The 19,622-nt window shown below is 44.2% G+C and overlaps 1 protein-coding gene across 2 annotated transcripts in view; it reads left to right on the forward strand.

The window, feature by feature from the left end:
• Positions 1-19,622, forward strand: part of SMAP1 (small ArfGAP 1) — a 217,423-nt gene that overhangs the window by 46,338 nt on the left and 151,463 nt on the right. For both annotated transcript variants that reach the window (XM_044290199.1, XM_044290200.1), the window contains exon 2: positions 9,710-9,843. In XM_044290199.1, coding sequence (XP_044146134.1) covers positions 9,710-9,843 — 134 coding nt within the window. The remainder of the gene's footprint in view (positions 1-9,709; positions 9,844-19,622) is intronic.

Consider the following 19,622-nt stretch of genomic DNA (forward strand, 5'->3'; position numbering starts at 1 on the left):
TTCCCGCTGTAGCCTCTACCTCCCTGGGAACCAGATCAAGCACGGCTAATAGATCTGACTCAGATCCCTTAGAGGATAGTGATACGGGAGAAATCCTAGATAGCCCAGACTCGTCCCAGGATGAAGAATCCACGGGCAGGCCACTTTTTTCCCCCGATGATACGGAAGCTTTACTAAAAGCAGTTTGTGCAACTATGAAAGTAGACGAACCCAAAGACCCAAGATCCGTTCAGGATATCATGTTTGGTGATCTCGGGCAGAAAAAATCTAGAGTATTTCCCGTTAACGAGAATATAAAGTTTTTAATACAGAAGGAATGGAAAAGACCCGATAAAAAAAATTTTGTGCCAAAAAATGTAAAAAGGAAATATCCCTTTGACGAGGCAGACTCAGTAAACTGGGACAGACCTCCTAAATTGGATGCACCTGTTGCAAAAATTTCAAAACAATCGGCCCTTCCGTTTGAGGACTTGGGTTCTCTTAAAGACCCTATGGATAAGCGAGCAGAGGTTTACCTAAAAAAAAGTTTGGGAGACCTCAGCTCAAGCGTTCAAACCAAATATTGCCGCCACATCCACTGCTAGGTCTCTGAAATTATGGCTAGAAGAATTGGAATCTCACATTCAGAACAAGACCCCGAGAGATCAATTGTTAGCCGTTTTCCCCACTCTACTTAAAGCAGTAGACTTTATTTCTGATGCATCAGCAGATGCTTTAAAATTAAATGCTAGGTCAGCTGCTCTTTCAAATTCAGCCAGACGAGCTATTTGGCTAAAAGGTTGGTCGGGAGACACGGGATCTAAAAATAAGCTTTGTGCAATTCCCTGTCAGGGCGATTATCTTTTTGGATCCGTCTTAGACGACCTTTTGGATAAAGCCTCGGACAATAAAAAAGGATTCCCTGTCTCCAGACCCCCGAAAAAACAACTGTTTTTTCGCAAAAACAAGAAGGATTTTTTTAGGGGGCAGAGGAAAGACTTCAGAGCTGACAACAAGAATAGGAAAGGCAAGGGGTTTCTCTTCAGTTCCCAATCCTCCTCAACCTCTAAACCATCACAGCAATGACGGTTTCTCTCCCGTGGGGGGCAGACTTTCTCTCTTCCTCTACGCCTGGGAAAAAATCTCCTCAAGTCCCTGGATTTTAGGCGTTATAAAGGAAGGGTTTTGTCTAGAGTTTGTCTCCCGCCCACCGGACAGATTCAAAATCACGAATTTTCTAGGAAACCCGGGGAAAAATCTAGCCTTACAACAAGAGATTGCATCCCTACTTCGGAAAAATGTTCTAATTCCTGTGCCGGAGGCAGAGAAGGGCGAGGGTTTTTACTCCTCCCTTTTTCTGGTCCCCAAACCGGATGGAACATTCAGAACTATTATAAATCTAAAGGATTTAAATCAATTCCTCTCTTACAAAAAATTCAGAATGGAGTCGATCCAATCAGTCATAAAACATCTATTCAGGGGCTGCTTCATGGCTACGATAGACGTAAGAGATGCGTACTACCACATTCCCATTCGGCTAGACTGTCAAAAATTCCTCAGTCGCGGTTTCTATAGGAGGTCACATCCAGCACTTACAATACACAGCCCTTCCCTTTGGGATTTCTCAAGCTCCCAGACTTTTCACGAAAGTCATGGCAGAAGTCATGGCTCATGTAAGGGAAAAATACATTTTACTAATTCCTTACCTAGACGATCTCCTGGTGGTAGCAGAGTCAAAATCCATTCTAGAAGCACACCTCAAAAAAGTAGTGCAGATCCTAGAAGACCTCGGCTGGCAAATAAACGGAGAAAAATCCCATTTAATACCTTCCCAAGTTTGTATCTTTTTAGGGATGATACTGGACTCAAAGAAACTACTCTGTATTCTACCCCAGGACAAGATTCAGAGATTAATACAACAGGTTCAGTCCCTGATATCGGCAGAGAACCCTACTATCAGACAAGCAATGGCGGTCTTGGGCAGAATGACCTCCACTATACCAGCGGTCAGTTGGAGCCATCTTCACTCCAGACCCCTACAGTGGCAAATTCTGAAGGAGTGGCAGGGTTCCCTCCGCCCATTAGATACACCTTTCACACTCACCCCCCAAGTGATCCTGTCCCAGGGGCTCCCTTGGTTCCAACAAGACTTTGTTACCCTTACCACCGACGCAAGTCCTTCCGGTTGGGGGGCCTGTTGCCAAGGGTACTTAAGACAAGGTGTTTGGGAAAGAGAGCAGAGTCTAGACTCCCAAAACATGAGGGAACTGAGGGCGGTCTTTTTCGCCTTAAAAGAGTTTCTTCCTTTACTACAGGGAAAATCTATAAAGGTTTTTTCAGACAACGCCACAGTGGTCTCCTATCTGAACAAACAAGGAGGAACCAGATCAGAAAATCTTATGCAGTTAACAACGGATATCTTTTCCCTCATAATTCCTTCTGTGCCGTCCCTTATGGCAATACATCTAAAAGGTACAGAAAACAAGGTGGCAGATTTCTTAAGTCGAAATACACTAGACCAGGGGGAATGGTGTCTGAACCAAATGGTGTTCGATCAAATAATTCGACTTTGGGGTCGTCCTCATCTGGATTTGTTTGCCACCAGAGAAAACAGAAAGTGTCATCGTTTCTTTTCCCTCAGCGCGAGAGATTCACCAACAGGGATAGATGCCTTCTCCCTTCCCTGGCCGAACCAGCTCCTCTACGCCTTTCCTCCATTAAGACTTCTTCCAAGATTCTTACAGAAGCTGAGACAAGAAAGAACAACAGTGATCTTAATTGCTCCTTTCTGGCCCAGAAGAACCTGGTTCACCTGGTTGAGGAAGCTATCCTTGACGGACCCTTGGATTCTCCCGGAGAGGCAAGATCTTCTATCCCAAGGACCAGTCAATCATCCGAGTGTGAAGCAGTTACACCTAACAGCATGGCTCTTGAGGGGGAAATCCTAGAAAGTAGAGGACTCTCCAAGAGCGTAGTTTCCACTTTACTATCCTGCAGAAAGGATGTCACCTCCTCTATTTATCTCAGGATTTGGAACACCTTCCAGAAGTTTGCCAAGGATCCAGTGAATCCTTTAAATCCCCCACCTATGTGTAGGATTTTAGATTTTTTGCAAGCTGGACATGAAAAAAATTTGAGGCCAAGTACTCTTAAAGTACAGGTATCCGCTTTGAGTGCGTTCTTTGATTCTCCCATCGCTAGCCACCCGTGGATCCGAAGATTCTTTAAAGCCATCAGCAGGCTTAGGCCTATACCTGGACCTTCAATTCCCCCCTGGGACCTCAACTTGGTCCTCACTAGCCTCACAGAACCTCCCTTTGAGCCACTTAAACAGTTACCTATAAAGATCTTGTCTTTCAAAACAAACAGCGTTTCTTGTGGCAATTACCTCAGCAAGGAGAGTTGGTGAGATTTCAGCCTTCTCTACCTCGCCTCCTTACACTAACATCTTAGATGATAGGGTTCTCATTAAACCAGACCCTTCCTTCTTACCGAAAGTGGTTTCTATGTTTCATAGAACGCAGGACATTATCTTTCCTTCCCTGTGCCAAGATCCGAGAAATGAAAAAGAGGAAAAACTGCACTGTTTAGATGTAAAAAGATGCCTATCTCATTATCTGGAGGTTACTAGTCAGTGGAGGAAAACCTCAAAACTCTTCATTCAGTTTAGTGGGAAAAATAAGGGCCTCCCAGCCTCTTCTAAAACCCTTTCTAGATGGATCGTGAGAGCCATTAATTTGGCCTATTCTTCAGCTGGAAAGGCTCCCCCGGGGGGCTTTGGTGCTCATTCTACAAGATCAGTCTCCACCACTTGGGCAGAAAGGGCTGACGCTACCTTAGAGCAGATTTGTAGAGCAGCCACATGGCAGTCGCCTGGCACCTTCTTCCGTCACTACAGATTGGACCTAGGCAATAGAGAACAGCTAGCCTTCGGTAGGAAAGTCCTCCAGGCGGTAGTCCCACCCTAAGAAATAAAGGGATTTCTATTCTAGTCGTCTCTCAAGGGTGCTGTCATGGGCGAAAGGGAAATTTAAGATTACACTTACCGGTAATCACTTTTCCATAAGCCCATGACAGCACCCGGGTTTATTCCCACCCTGAGATATATATATATATATATATATATATATATATATATATATATATATATATATATATATATATATATACACAAAAAAAAAAAAAAAGATATATTGGAAAAAAAAAAAAAAATATATATATATATTACAAAAAAAAAAAAAAAAGAGAAGAGTGTGGTCTAGGACAAGTTCTTGCGATTAACTGGTGGTCTCGGGGCCATGCTCCTCCTTATGAGCTCTCCACGAAAGTTCCTGTTTCCTGTCCTGGATGGAGGCGGTCTCTCAAGGGTGCTGTCATGGGCTTATGGAAAAGTGATTACCGGTAAGTGTAATCTTAAATTTCTGGCCGCAGCTCCGTTCGCCTGCTGTGCCCCTGTTAAATTCTCCCGCCTGGTATGCTAATTAATGGCATTGGAATAGGGAGGAGGAAACAGAGTCTTAGGGCTGTTTCACACGAGCGGATGCCGTGCGTGACATCCGCTGCGTGAATGACAGCCAAGACCCGATGCGGACAGCAGAAGCACGGAGCATTAACATGATTGATAATGCTCCGTGCCTCTCTGTGATCTCTTTACTACGAAATCACAGTGACAACTTTATCTCACTGCGATTTCGTAGTAAAGAGATTACAGAGAGGCACGGAGCATTATCAATCATGTTAATGCTCCGTGCTTCTGTCCGGAACGGGGCTTGGCTCTCTTTCACGCAGCAGATGATACGCACGGCATCCGCTCGTGTGAAACAGCCCTTACTCTGTGGGCGTCTCCTTCTCCCTGGCTGTAGAGCGGTCCAGTCACAAAGGAGAGCGTCAGGGAGAAGCTGGTTTATTTATTTTTTTATTTATTTTTTGTCCCTGGCTGTGACGCTCTTATTTGCGATTGGACAGCGCTACAGCCGGGGAGAAGGAGACGCCCATTGAGAAAACCGGCTGTCTCCTCCTCCCTGTACCGATGCTCAGTATTAACATACTGAGTAGGAAAACTGCAGGGGGGCACAGCGATAGGAGCGATATTTGAAAGAAACAGGGCAGTCTCCTCCTCCCGGTACCGATGCTATTAATTAGCATACCAGGCAGGAGAATTCAACAGGGGCACAGCGGGCGAACGGGGCGGTGCCCAGAAAAATAGTAAGCGCTATTAGATCCCTGCTTTATGCCTTACATAACGTGCTACTTATTTTATAATGTCTGGAGCCATGAAAGGTCCTCTTTAAAAAGCTTTTGTTGATTTGGAGAGCCTCTCTTATATAGAAAAATAATAGTAAGTTCTTATAGGAACTGCACCTTTCTCATATGGACTACACCAAACTTGGTCAACTCAAGGTCTCTGCTGACTGGTCCATGTGATGGAACTAGAACCTGAGAACTCTCGCACACTGTATGACACAAAATATAAGCAAACTGTTTGCTTCTGGCTTTATGGATAGAAAATGTAAAGTACAGTATTTTAAACCCATAGTATACAATAGACTCTGAAACCTACGCCAGGAGGACACCACCACCTCCTCTTCCACTCCCACATGAAATGTATTCTTTTGAAACCGCTCAAAAATGTGGTTTTATTATAGCAATTGGCAACTTTATTTTAGCATTTTTGCATTAAAAATGTGTACTTATTGCCCGCTGGTTACCCAGACATTTTAGTCATGATCAAAAAAAGCATTTCAGAATCTGTTATTTGGGAAATGTTTTCAGACCGATCCTTTCTATCGTCAGCATAATGTTCTGTACAATAGGTGCACTTACGAGCCGCAGATACGCCAATGTTACTTTTCAGGTGTTTTTCTAGTGACCTGCCAGCTAGATCCACCTTACTAAGGCACTTTACAACACATTGCTTCTTCTGTGAGGCCATGTGGGATTTTCCTTGAAGTACAATAAGAACATTTCAAATAACCCAGTGAATAAACAATCCAGCGGTTGTCGGATTCACTCCTCAATCTCCACCTCTTGCAGAGTTAATTCTTTTTCTTTTGTTCTGCTTTCGGTAGGAAATCCATTTTCCGTTTGGTGCTTCGCTGCAGGTTTTGAAGATATCGTACAGTGGAAACAATTTAGCACTAATGATGAGTACTTAAAACGGGTTCTCCGCTTTGATTAATCCTTACTTGTTACATGGGTCTCTTGACAATAGTCTGCTCAAAAATTGTCCCCCTGCTGGGACCACCAGCAATCAGCAGAAATCTGTTGGGGAAACCTGGTAGTAAGTGTTCAGGTTCCCTGCAGCGCCATCACAGGGGAAATCGAGCATTACACAGTACTTATTCAAATCAATATGCTGTCTGTGTAATAGAAGCTGCTCCAGAGCAAGAAACACCCTGTAACCGTTCTTGGCTCTGGCCAAGAGGTGATGATACTGAACATGGTACACCCCTCTATTAATTTCGGACCATGTAATGGCTGCATTTCCCTGACCAAGCACTGCTCCCTTGACCTGAACTCACAGCATCATAATGTTCTGTAATGCTATGAGTTCCTGCCCGACTTCTGGGCTACTGTACTGTGCTGGGAGTTCAGGTCAGAGGAACCGTGCTCGTTCCCGGAAACGGAGCCTCTGATGAACAAAAGAAAAACGGCTGGGATTGACCTGATTAAAATGCTGTGAGGGAGATTTATCAAGACGGGTACATTCTGCGCTGGTTTTGATATCCCCTGCGCCACTGATGCAGACCTCATCATAAATTAGGCCCTTCCTCCTGCAGTCTGTGCGCCTAACCACAAATCTACGACCGCTCAGACCTGCCATAGATTTCTGGCTTCATTTGCGCCAGAAAACTGATGTAAATGAAGAAACTTGTTGGAGCCGAATGCCACGCGCCTTTCTTGTCCTTGCCACTCCCCATTTACGGAAATTGGCGAGGGTGGCGTAAAATCTGAAAGATGCAACGATTTTAATTTATTAATTTTTTTTAAATTCCTAGTTAAAAGGTCTCACCTGCAACTTTATAACGCCACTTTTCAGACCCAAGGGGGATCTTCCCCCATATGTCTATGCAAACCGTTTGAAAGGGAGGTCGCTGGTGACAGATTCCCCTTACGAAATATCACTTGCACACTGTGTACAAAAAATGCTGAGTAAATTTACCCGTAGTATTGGTTTCAAATCTACAGCGTGTCAATTTATGCTGCGGATTTGACCCTTTGCAATGGAGCGAGTAAAGTCAACTGCCTTTCCTGTGGCAGGACCACATGTAATACTTGCGGTTTATGTCTTGGGTTTTGCTACAGAAGTGCAGCAAAAATCTTAGGCAGATTTTTCCTTTTGTATTTTTAGTTACGTGGAGATCCACCCTAAGGGCTCATGTACACGACCGTATGGCTTTTTCAGTGTTTTGCGGGCTGTTTTTAACTGATCCGTTTTTTGTTTCAGTAGTGTTTCTGGTTACGTTCTGTTTTTCCGTATGGCATATGCAGTATACAGTAATTATATTGGGCTGGGCATAAAATTTCCAATAGATGGTTCTGCAAAAATGGAGCCACGGAATGTGACTTGTGGGCAATAGGACATGTTCTATCTTTGAACGGAAATGCGGAAACTAAATGCACACGGAGACACTATATATCAGTATAAGTAACGCTTACTGAACGCAAAAAGTTTGTGTGCATGAGCCCTAAGGGTACGGCCACATGGAGGAATCTGCTTGATTTCCTCAACATAATTTGTATGTGCCTTACATCTTAGGGCTCATTCACACAACTGTACGCCGTCCGTGACTATTGTGGACCAAAATAACGGCGGGACCGCAGTATACGGGCACCAACCATGTGACTCATGAATGTGGACCCACTGACATGAATGGTCTGCAAGATGCAGCGCAGTGATGAGCAGAGGCATGGATCGGAAGTGCTACCAACCGCGGGCTTCTGGGTCCATGTCTCCACACTGAAAAATATAGGACAAATCCTATCTTTTGCCGTATATTGCGGATCGCAGACCCATTCATGTCAATAGGTCAATAATAATTTAGCGTGAGCCACTGTGATAAATTTGGCGCGTCTTTAGACTACTTGGTTTAGGTTTACACTGTCTACAGGATTAGTATTTGCAGAATCACTGCTGTAGTACAGAAAGGAACTACAAACTAATTACATTTCCTTTAAAGGAAAAAACAAAGTTCTGTTTGTTTATATATATATATTTTTTATTTTATTTTTATTTTTTTTATATTTTTTTCTCCCCTAACCCAACGTAATATGAGCAATCCCTCTGAATCATTATTTATTGAATTCCAAAAGAAGTGGTATTATATAAAAACACAATTTTGCTACAGTTTTACACTTTTTCCTTTTTACAGCGTTTCCTATGCGGTAAAACTGACCTGTTACTTTCATTTTCCGGCTCAGTATGATTACAACGATACCACATGTGTAGCTTTTCTTGCATTTTAATACTGAAATAAAACTTTGCAAAAACACTTTTTTTTTTTTTCCTTTACATTGGCATTTTCTGACCCCCATAACTGTATTTTTATGTACAGAGTTGTAGAAGGGCTCATTTTTTTTTTTTGCGGGGCATATGACTTCTTGATCACTTTTAGTGGGAGGTGAAGCGATCAAAAAAACAGCAAATCATCCTTTTTCACTTTTTTCCATTGTTTGCCTTATGGGATAAATATTTTTATATTTTAATAGTACAGGAGTTTTTGCATGCGGCGATGACCAAGATGTTTTTTTTGTTAATATATTTTTAATTTAATTTTGTAGAGTGGGAGTGATTTAAAATGTTTTACTTTTTAAAAACTTTGTTTCTGTTTTAACACTTTTTAATAGTTCCTCTAGAGAACTTGAACAGGCAATCATTAGATTGGTTCTCTCATAGACTTCAATGCACTAGCATTGATGTCTATGAGGATTACATTGTGTTCCTATGGAGCCCAGCCACAGGCATATGAACCTATGTGCATTAGCTTTGGATCATTTAGAAGGACCAACGCTGCCACACACAGTCCAGCTCCCCCTATCCTCGCTAGGCAGAGCCTGTTCGCGGTGGGAAGCATGCACTCCTGGTTTTTGACCTTTTTTGAGATGCCGCGTTATCGTTGATCCCATACATTAGCCACGAGTGCCAGCTGTATGGCGCTCGCGAACGGGTGCCATTTTTAGAACAATATACAGAGAGAAAAGTCCAGCTCACCAATAATAATCCACAGTGCCACGGACAAGCCAAGGCTGGCTCAATGTCGACACTCGAAACAGAAGAAACGTCCAGCACGTAGTAGGTTAAAACGCTGCCACATCTTTATTCCATCGTAGATAAAATCAGTATATAAAGCAGTGGTCATCACCTCCGTCAGACCGACGTGTTTAGAACCAAAAAGGTTCTTGATCATGATCAAAGCCATTTTTGAACACCTGACGGCTGACGTAAACTTACGTTAGCTGGTTGGGAAGGGATTACTAGATGAAAAGTTAGTTTGCAGTGCTCTCTCCAGCCCCATCCTAGTGCCGTCAGCAACTTTCATGGTCAAAACTTCTGACAGATTCCCTTTAATGGGAGAGCAGCATGAAGTCATTTTACTTATTGGGCAAATCTAAAACAATTCCTTTTAGTATTTTTACATTGTATGGGTAAATTGTTTGTGTACCCACCTGTACACTTACTGCTTGGCAACAGCAAATCTGTAACGAAGACGTCTAATTTATTATCTTCTAGGTCCAAGATGGGCTTCCTGGAACTTAGGAGTTTTTATTTGCATCAGATGTGCTGGAATTCATAGAAACCTCGGTGTTCACATATCAAGAGTTAAGTCTGTCAACCTGGATCAATGGACCCCAGAACAAATTCAGGTAAGTGTTCCCATCTTCTTGTGTTTCCGCACTGCTGTTCTTTTGCAGACGTATTTTGAGGTTACAGGACCACTAATCCTAGACATTAACGATGACGGTAAACCAGAAAAAACCTGCCCCCAGTGTTGCTCAGTCTCCGGGATTTTCTGCATGTTCATTATTGGTCTTGTAGAAATTTTGCAGAAAACATTGTTATTCTCCTGGTTCCTTCCATTTTCGGGTTTGCGTCCGAGTGTAGCAATGAGTGGGTTTTAATATTTATATCCTATTGCTAGAAATACAAGTGGGGGAAGGTGTGATGGCTTTTGAAGGGGGAGAATGGCTGATCTCCCAGGGAAATGTGAAACTAGACTGAAAAGGGCCAAATGGTAGAATATTAAAGCTGTTGGCCAATTTCTGGCAACATTTCTAAAATGTCATAACCTGATGTGTAATGCCATATAAAACGCTAAATATTGTACCCACATTGAAGTGCCCCTTCACTTTCTATGGCTGACGTGAAAGCACTGTTTTAGGCTAACTGATGTCGTCCATCTACACATGCACTGACCACTCTCTGCGTCTGGCCAATAGAGCATGCACCTGGGGAGGCAGTTATGTGGGTAGATCTTGGGACCACTTCTATGTACTGCCATGTCCAGTGTTTACCCCTGGTACCCATAGACTTGCTGTGTTGGGCGCAGCTTTTTATGACATTACACATCAGGCTATGGAGCAACCGCTTTAGAGGGAATGTGTCACTTTCGGTCATATACCTCTCACTCTGGATTAGTAATTTTTGTTTCTTACCCCCATTCCCGCTCTATGCGCCTCTACATTTTGTGTGCATTTGCAGGAGCCTTGTCCGAGGATCCCATGGCTGGTTTGCGGGTGCACAGCAAGGGATGAGTTAGCATGCAAATTACAGAGTCTCCAGAATCAGCAGTAGGTGTTCTATACATATATTAGCTTGCCGGAGGTGACAGATTCCCTTTTTAAACTATATATGTTTTTTTGTTTTTTGTATTTTTAATGTTTGGTCTTCCATCAAAGTGGTTGTTTAATAAGGTTTAAAAAAAAATACTGATTTGTAAACTGTGGGTGTGATCTGCACCATGGAACCTCCAAAGATGTTCCATCTGCATTAAGAAATGTGTCACGGATGCAGTGTGGGTGGGAAACTCCACACCGAGCACAGGAGGAAAGGGGATAGGAACTAGGCATGGAAACTAGGGTAAAGGAGAAGGTCCCCTCCTAGAACAACCCTAATCCAAGTCCTGACTGTCAGTATGAACTGACCTCGATGGTAGGAAAGTTCATACACGGGAACCTAGAGCCCTAACACACCCTGTAGGGCCCTGGTATAGTGACAGGACTTGAGACAACCTATTACTCCACCAGAGGGATGAACAGGAGTCTCCCTCAGGCCTAGATACAAGAGACAGTGAAATACAACAAACAAAATACAAGTAGGGAAGGCAACACTTAACTTCACGTGGAGCAAAGGCAGCGCCAGGAGCTCAACCCAACAACCAGCTAGGCCAGAGTCCAGAAACTGAAGCTATAAACCGCACCCCAAAAGGGGTAAGCAGTAATAAATAGGTTAAGTTAAATGACCAAACCAACAACACCTGCCAGAGGTGTGTTCATTACCAAAACGCATGACACAAATGATCCACAAGAAACCATTCAGATTAATCCACGTGTTGCCAGTCTCTCTGATCTCCTGGCACCTGTCACGGGAGTGTCCGTGACACTATTTCATAGTTCTGCTAAAGAGGTAGAAAGAAGGCTGCTTCACAAAAGGACGTACATTTGTAAGTATTCTCACTTATGCCATCAGTGTAAGATGGGTGTGAGTCCCTTCCCTGGTATCCAGTCCCATATAGAGAATTGAAGTGAAGGGGAGCACACAGCACATTTGAGGCATGCTCTCCATTCAGAGCTATGTAACATAGTATATAAGGCCGAAAAAAGACATTTGTCAATCGAGTTCGGTGTGTTATCCTGCAAGTTGATCCAGAGGAAGGCAAAAAAGAACTGTGAGGTAGAAGCCAACCCATCTCTAGTAGCTATAGCCTGTAATATTACACTCCAGAAATACATCCAGGCCCCTCATGAACTTTTTTAGTGAACTCCCTATCACCACCTTCTCAGGCAGAGAGTTCCATAGTCTCACTGCTCTTACCGTAAAGAATTCCCTTCTATGTTTGTGTACAAACCTTCTTTCCTCCAGATGCAGAGGATGTCCCCTTGTCACAGTCCTGGGGATAAATAGATGATGGGAGAGATTTCTGTACTGACCCCTGATATATTTATAAATACGGTAGTAATTAGATCTCCTCTCAGTCGTCTTTTTTCTAAAGTTAATAACCCTAATGTTGATGATCTTTCAGGGTATTGTAGTTGCCCCATTCCAGTTATTACTTTAGTCGCCCTCCTCTGTACCCTCCCCAGCTCTGCTATGTCTGCCTTGTTCACAGGAGCCCAGAACTGTACTCAGTGCTCTGTGTGGTCTGACTAGTGATTTGTAAAGTGGTAGGACTATGTTCTCATCACGGGTTTTGATGCAGCCCATTATCTTATTGGCCTTGGCAGCAGCTGCCTGACACTGGTTTTTACAGCTTAGTTTGCTGTTCACTAAAATTCCTAGGTCCTTTTCCATGTCCGTGTTAGGCCTCATGCACACGACAGTTTATTTTCACGGTCCGCAAAAACGGGGTCCGTAGGTCCGTGATCCGTGACCGTTTTTTCATCCGTGGGTCTTCCTTGATTTTTGGAGGATCCACGGACATGAAAAAAAAAAGTCAGAGCCAAACGGATCCGTCCTGAATTACAATGCAAGTCAATGGGGAGGGATCCGTTTGACGTTGACACAATATGGTGCCATTTCAAACGGATCCGTCCCCATTGACTTTCAATGTAAAGTCTGGAGTTCTTTTATACCATCGGATTGGAGTTTTCTACAATCCGATGGTATATTTTAACTTGAAGCGTCCCCATCACCATGGGATCGCCTCTATGTTAGAATATACTGTCGGATATGAGCTACATCGTGAAACTCAGATCCGACAGTATATTCTAACACAGAGGCGTTCCCATGGTGATGGGGACGCTTCTAGTTAGAATACACTACAAACTTTGTACAAGACTGCCCCCTGCTGCCTGGCAGCACCCGATCTCTTACAGGGGGATATGATAGCACAATTAACCCCTTCAGGTGCGGCACCTGAAGGGGTTAATTGTACTATCATATCCCCCTGTAAGAGATCAGGGCTGCCAAGCAGCAGGGGGCAGACCCCCCCCCCCTCCCCAGTTTGAATATCGTTGGTGGCACAGTGTGCGCCCCCCATCGGGCCCCCCTTCCTCCCTCTAGTGTAATAAATCGTTGGTGGCACAGTGTGTGCCCCCCATCGGGCCCCCCCTTCCTCCCTCTATTGTTATAAATCGTTGGTGGCACAGTGTGCGCCCCCCCATCGGGCCCCCCTTCCTCCCTCTATTGTTATAAATCGTTGGTGGCACAGTGTGCGCCCCCCATCGGGCCCCCCTTCCTCCCTCTAGTGTAATAAATCGTTGGTGGCACAGTGTGTGCCCCCATCGGGCCCCCCCTTCCTCCCTCTATTGTTATAAATCGTTGGTGGCACAGTGTGCGCCCCCCCATCGGGCCCCCCCTCCTCCCTCTATTGTTATAAATCGTTGGTGGCACAGTGTGCGCCCCCCATCGGCCCCCCTCCCTCTATAGCAGTAACAACATTGGTGGCCAGTGTGCGGCCTCCCATCTCCCCCCCCCCCCGATCATTGGTGGCAGCGCGGAGTTCCGATCGGAGTCCCAGTTTAATCGCTGGGGCTCCGATCGGTAACCATGGCAACCAGGACGCTACTGCAGTCCTGGTTGCCATGGTTACTTAGCAATAGTACAATAGTAGAAGATTCATAGTTACCTGCTTGCTGCTGCGATGTCTGTGTCCGGCCGGGAGCTCCACCTACTGGTAAGTGACAGGTCTGTGCGGCGCATTGCTAAAGAACTGTCACTTACCAGTAGGAGGAGCTCCCGGCCGGTCACAGACATCGCAGCAGCAAGCAGGTAAGTATGAATCTTCTACTGTTGTACTATTGCTAAGTAACCATGGCAACCAGGGCTGCAGTAGCTTCCTGGTTGCCATGGTTACCGATCGGTGCCCCAGCGATTAAACTGGGACTCCGATCGGAACTCCGCTGCCGCCAATGATTGGGGGGGGGGGGGGGAGAGAGATGGGAGGCCGCACACTGCCACCAATGTTGTTACTGCTATAGAGGGAGGGGGGCGATGGGGGGCGCACACTGCCACCAACGATTTATAACAATAGAGGGAGGAAGGGGGGGCCCCATGGGGGGCGCACACTGTGCCACCAACCATTTATTACACTAGAGGGAGGAAGGGGGGCCCGATGGGGGGCGCACACTGTGCCACCAACGATATTCAAACTGGGGAGGGGGGGGGGGGGTCTGCCCTGATCTCTTACAGGGGGATATGATAGTACAATTAACCTCTTCAGGTGCCGCACCTGAAGGGGTTAATTGTGCTATCATATCCCCCTGTAAGAGATAGGGGGCAGTCTTGTACAAAGTTTGTAGTGTATTCTAACTAGAAGCATCCCCATCACCATGGGAACGCCTCTGTGTTAGAATATACTGTCGGATATGAGTTTTCACGAAGTGAAAACTTAGATCTGAAAAAGCTTTTATGCAGACGGATCTTCGGATCCGTCTGTATGAAAGCAACCTACGGCCACGGATCACGGACACGGATGCCAATCTTGTGTGCATCAGTGTTCTTTCACGAACCCATTGACTTGAATGGGTCCGTGAACCGTTGTCCGTCAAAAAAATAGGACAGGTCATATTTTTTTGACGGACAGGATACACGGATCACGGCCTCGGCTGCAAAACGGTGCATTTTCCGATTTTTTTCCACGGACCCATTAAAAGGCAATGGGTCCGCGAAAAAAAACTGAAAACGGCACAACGGCCACGGATGCACACAACAGTCGTGTGCATGAGGCCTTAGGCCGTTGTTCACGGACGTGAGCGGTCCGTGGAACTGCGGCCTGGATTCCTGCTGAGTGCAGGAGCGCACAGAGTCATTGGTTGCTATGACGCCGTGCGCTCCCTGCTGCCGCTGCAATACAGTAATACACTGGTATGATCTATACCAGTGTATTACTGTACTGTGGCGGCAGCAGGGAGCGCACGGCGTCAAAGCAACCAATGACGCCGTGCGCTCCTGCACTCAGCAGGAATCCAGGCCGCGGTCCCACGGACCGCTCACGGCCGTGAACAACGGCCGTGTGCATTCGGCCTTACCTAGTGTTTTACCATTTAGTATGTACAGGTGACTTGCATTATTTTTTCCCATGTGCATAACCTTACATTTGTCAGTGTTAAACCTTTTCTGCCCAAGGCCCCAATCTATCCTGATCCATCTCTTCCATGTCAATTACTTTACACAGTTTAGTGTCATCTGCAAAAATGTATATTTTACTATGCAATCCTTCTACAAGATCATCAATAAATATATTGAAGAGAATAGGGCCTAATACTGACCCCCTGAGGTACTCCACTAGTGACAGTGACCCAATCTGAATGTGTACCGTTAATAACCACCCTCTGTTTTCTATCACTGAGCCAGTTACTTACCCACATACATACATTTTCTCCCAGTCCGAGCATTCTCATTTTATATACTAACCTTTTATGTGGTACAATGTCAAATACTTTGGAGAAGTCCAGATATACGACATCCATTGATTCGCCGCTGTCAAGTCTAGAACTTACCGCCTCATAGAAACTAATTAAATTAGTTTGACATGACCGATCCCTCATAAAGCCATGCTGATATGGCGTCATTTGCTTATTTTCCTTGAGGTACTTCAAGATAGCATCTTAGAAAACCTTCAAACCGTTTACCCATGACAGATGTTAAACTTACTGGCCTATAGTTTCCAGGCTCTGTTTTTGGACCCTTTTTGAATATTGGCACTACATTTGCAATGCGCCAATCCTGTGGAACACTCCCTGTCAGTATAGAGTCCTTAAATATCAGAAGTAAGGGTCTGGCTATGACATTACTTAATCCTCTTAGGATATGGGGGTGTTTGCCATCTGGTCCTGACGATTTGTCTATTTTAATCTTTATTGCTGTACTTCTTCCTGGGTCAGACAGGGCACTTTTAATGGGGAATTAACTTTTACATTCTGCATGTCATCTGACAGTTTATTTTCTTCAGTGAATACAGTGGAGAAAAAAATATTTATTAGCTTTGCTTTCTCCTCATCACTCTCTGCAATTCCCTCCTCATTACTCTGTAGAGGGCCGACACCTTCAGATTTATACTTTTTACCACTTATATAATTGAAAACATTTTAGGGTTAGTTTTTCTCTCTTTGGCAATTAATCTCTCGATCTCTAGTTTGGCTGCGTTTATGGGAGTTCTAAAAATACTTCTGGCATCCTTGTCAGTCAGCGATTTGAAAAAGCCAGGTCACTATGGTGAGCACCTGGACCTCTTCCTAGGCCATTGACGTTATGGACGCTCAGCTAGGTCCCATTTTAAGTGAATTTCCCAATTCTGCACTATCGAGCACAGCCATTAGACAGTGGACGGCGTTGTACTTAGTATGCTGTGAGGAGGCCACAGTTCTCACCGGTGGCCCTTTCAAACAGCTGATGAGCAGAGTGCCGGCAGTCCCACCAATCTGATATTGATGACCTAACCTGAAGAAGTGTCATTAATATTGAACTCCTGGAAAAAACCCTAGTTTTATGTGCCATAGGCATTGTCCTAAAGAATTATGCAGAGATAGCCATGCTGTTCCGCTACAGGGCTGAAATGATCATATAGGGTAAAAACATTGATGGCATTTTCTTTTGTGTATCAGTTGGGCTTAGGGTTATGCTATTCCATACAAAAGTATACTGTACCTTTTAAACCTATTCATTTCTTTATATTACAATGGGAATGCCAGTCATTTGTTTCATGTAATGGGGTCATGAATGTGAACAGAGCTGTATCCAGATTATTAATGACATTCCAGGTTAGCCAAGACTCTGATAACACAAGCAAGGCCCCCTTCTCCTTTAAATGTCTGTTACCGATGACAATATTACTTCTCTGTGAAGTGGTGCAACAAGAGGTCAGAGTAGAGGTGCTATATCTCCGCTCAGCCCTTTAGCTTCAATTTCCGAATGTGTTTCATTGTTTCTTTGCTGCCAGAGGACCAAGCTTCTCCATTAACGTCATGTGGATCGGGGCCCTCTGTAACACTATAAATCTTCACAAACGCTTTGCCTGTAGCTTATCTTACTTTTCAGCCACTCATTTCCCCAAACTTTTTATGTTGGTGCCTTTTTTGTGCTTTTACTCTCCTCAGACGTGATCCACATATTTATGTTAGGTGCTATTAACAGAACACGTCTAATCTCCCGGCACAGCAGCTGTGAAATGAAATGGCAATGCCTGGAAGGAGAGCACATCATCAGTGCGCTCCACAACCCCCATGAGTGGGGTCCTACATCTACCCCAGAGGAAAAGTTCGGAAATACGTTCTTCAAGCCTTTTAACTAGTTAGAATCGGATTTCAGCATGCAGCACGTAATTATTCCCTTCTGTTCGTGTTTTTATAAGACGCATGGTTGTAAAAGATGCAGATGTCTTTCTTGATGAAAATTATTTCACTTGTGAAGATTGCTTTCCTATATTTGAGTTCCTTATGGGTGTGTTCACGCGTTTTAGGTTTAATGCAGATTGTGTAGCGAAATCTGTGTCCCATGCAAGTGAATTGGATTTCCACATCCTCTTTCATGTGTATCAGAATATTTATGCTCAGATTAGCTATAGGAAAAAGATAAAAATCTGCCATGGAAATGGATAAATTTGTCTTCTTAAGCCTGGAAATGCCAAAAATCGGCCCCATCGAATGAGCGTTGACTTACTGCAGCTCTTCTCCCATTCATTTGAACAGCCATATACATTTTTGACCTGAGCAGTATAGGAGTACAGCTCCTTTCAAATTCTGGCAGCTACACGAAACTGCAGATCGGTGGGCGTCAGGCCTGGGAGCCATCACAAGGTCATAGTAACCAATCGTGGGGAGAAGGGCCGAGAACACAACGAAATCCACCACTGTCTAACCGCCCGAATGCAGTGATCAATATTGACCATGTCATTTGAAGGTTAAACGTCAAGGATCAGAGCTATCTCTGATCAGCATTATAGCACAGCCAACACCAACCATGTGGGCAGACAACATAACTGTATGTTTTGTGCAAAGGGGTTACATTTTTACTCCATAAAAAACTTAAATGTATACATCCAGGGGGAAAAAAAAAAAACTGACCACTTATGCATTTCAAGCAGTTTTTGGATTAGAACTGTTACACCCCCATATCTCAATACAGTCTCACTTCTGCAACTGCATTTTAAGCATTTAATTTCAGATGGTGAGATGATGATTTATACCTAGCTGTCGGGCCTGGGTGGAGGCGGAATAGTTAGCAGAATGGTGATTTATACCTGGTGCTCAAGTGCCTTGTGTGCCCCAACTCGTGTCCCCATGTTGGCGTTTTGAGTCTCGGTGGTTATGCACATTGCTTTTTGCATCAGGCACGTTTCAGGGGCTGTCAATTTGTTATCATTTAATTGATATGATTGCTATTTTGGTATCTTTTTGCATTTCCCTTCGAGGCAGACGATATCCACTGGGATGAGATGACACTCTGCTGTAATTATCACCAGTGAGAATATGATCTTCTCACTTATTCCCAGAAGACCAGGCTTGACGCTCTGCTCCTATGCCGGGTTGTCTCTGCAACTATCAGATGGATCACATTCGAAATTCCCAGATGGAGGAACATGTACGTTCTCATTCTGTGAAATAGTTTGTCATAAATGAAAATGCCACACTATAAAAAAAAATCTGCAGTTTATTTTTTCTTAAGGGCTTATCCCATGAAACATTTGTATACCAAAAATCATGAAAAGCTGTTAACTGTTCTAAAGTAATTTACAGTGTGAAAAATACCTTATCTGTCCGCTTAATGCTGATGCTTATCTGTACTGCTGGGGTGGAGTCGGAACAGAAACGGTCTCCTTCCTCCTCTGACAGCTAACGGTATAGTCCCTTCTTATTTCCCCTGCAGTCTTGTCGGCTATACTGGAGTGCTACCTACATGCAGGTAACCACAAATCACAACTGCAAGAATTTTCTGGTTAGAGTATTTGTATGTATGCATATATAACATATATACATATATCTTTGTGCTAAAATTGTTAACTATATGTTTAAGACTTCTTGTATGGCACACACTATTGATGTTGGTTAAGCTAGTTTAACACTAATTTTAAAATCTTCTGGCAGGCTATTCCATCATTGAGTAATGTGATCTGGCCTATTTCCGGCATTATTGTTGCAGGCTGCCTCCATAGCATCGTCCCCGTCACTAGTTGGGCTTGTTCCTATCATGGTCTGCTAATGGCTGGTTTGTGGCCGATTGTGAGCACAGATGGGTTTGTGCAGATAAAGGCATAATGAGGAAGGTTTCTGACAGGCAAATTAATCAGATGAAGGCCTCTCTCACACGACGTGTGCTGAGCGGGCCCGTGCTGCGGTTTGTAATGCACGGGCACCGACCATGGCGCAGCCGCATGCGGGTTTTTAAAAAAATTTTTTTGGGGTGTGTGTTTATTATTTTTTTTTTTGCGTGGTATTGAGTATCGCAATACTTTTTTATGGTGACGAAAGCGAATCAAAATTTTGTATCG

The sequence above is a fragment of the Bufo gargarizans genome, chromosome 4 (assembly GCF_014858855.1).
Source record: "Bufo gargarizans isolate SCDJY-AF-19 chromosome 4, ASM1485885v1, whole genome shotgun sequence".
Classification (NCBI taxonomy): domain Eukaryota; kingdom Metazoa; phylum Chordata; class Amphibia; order Anura; family Bufonidae; genus Bufo; species Bufo gargarizans.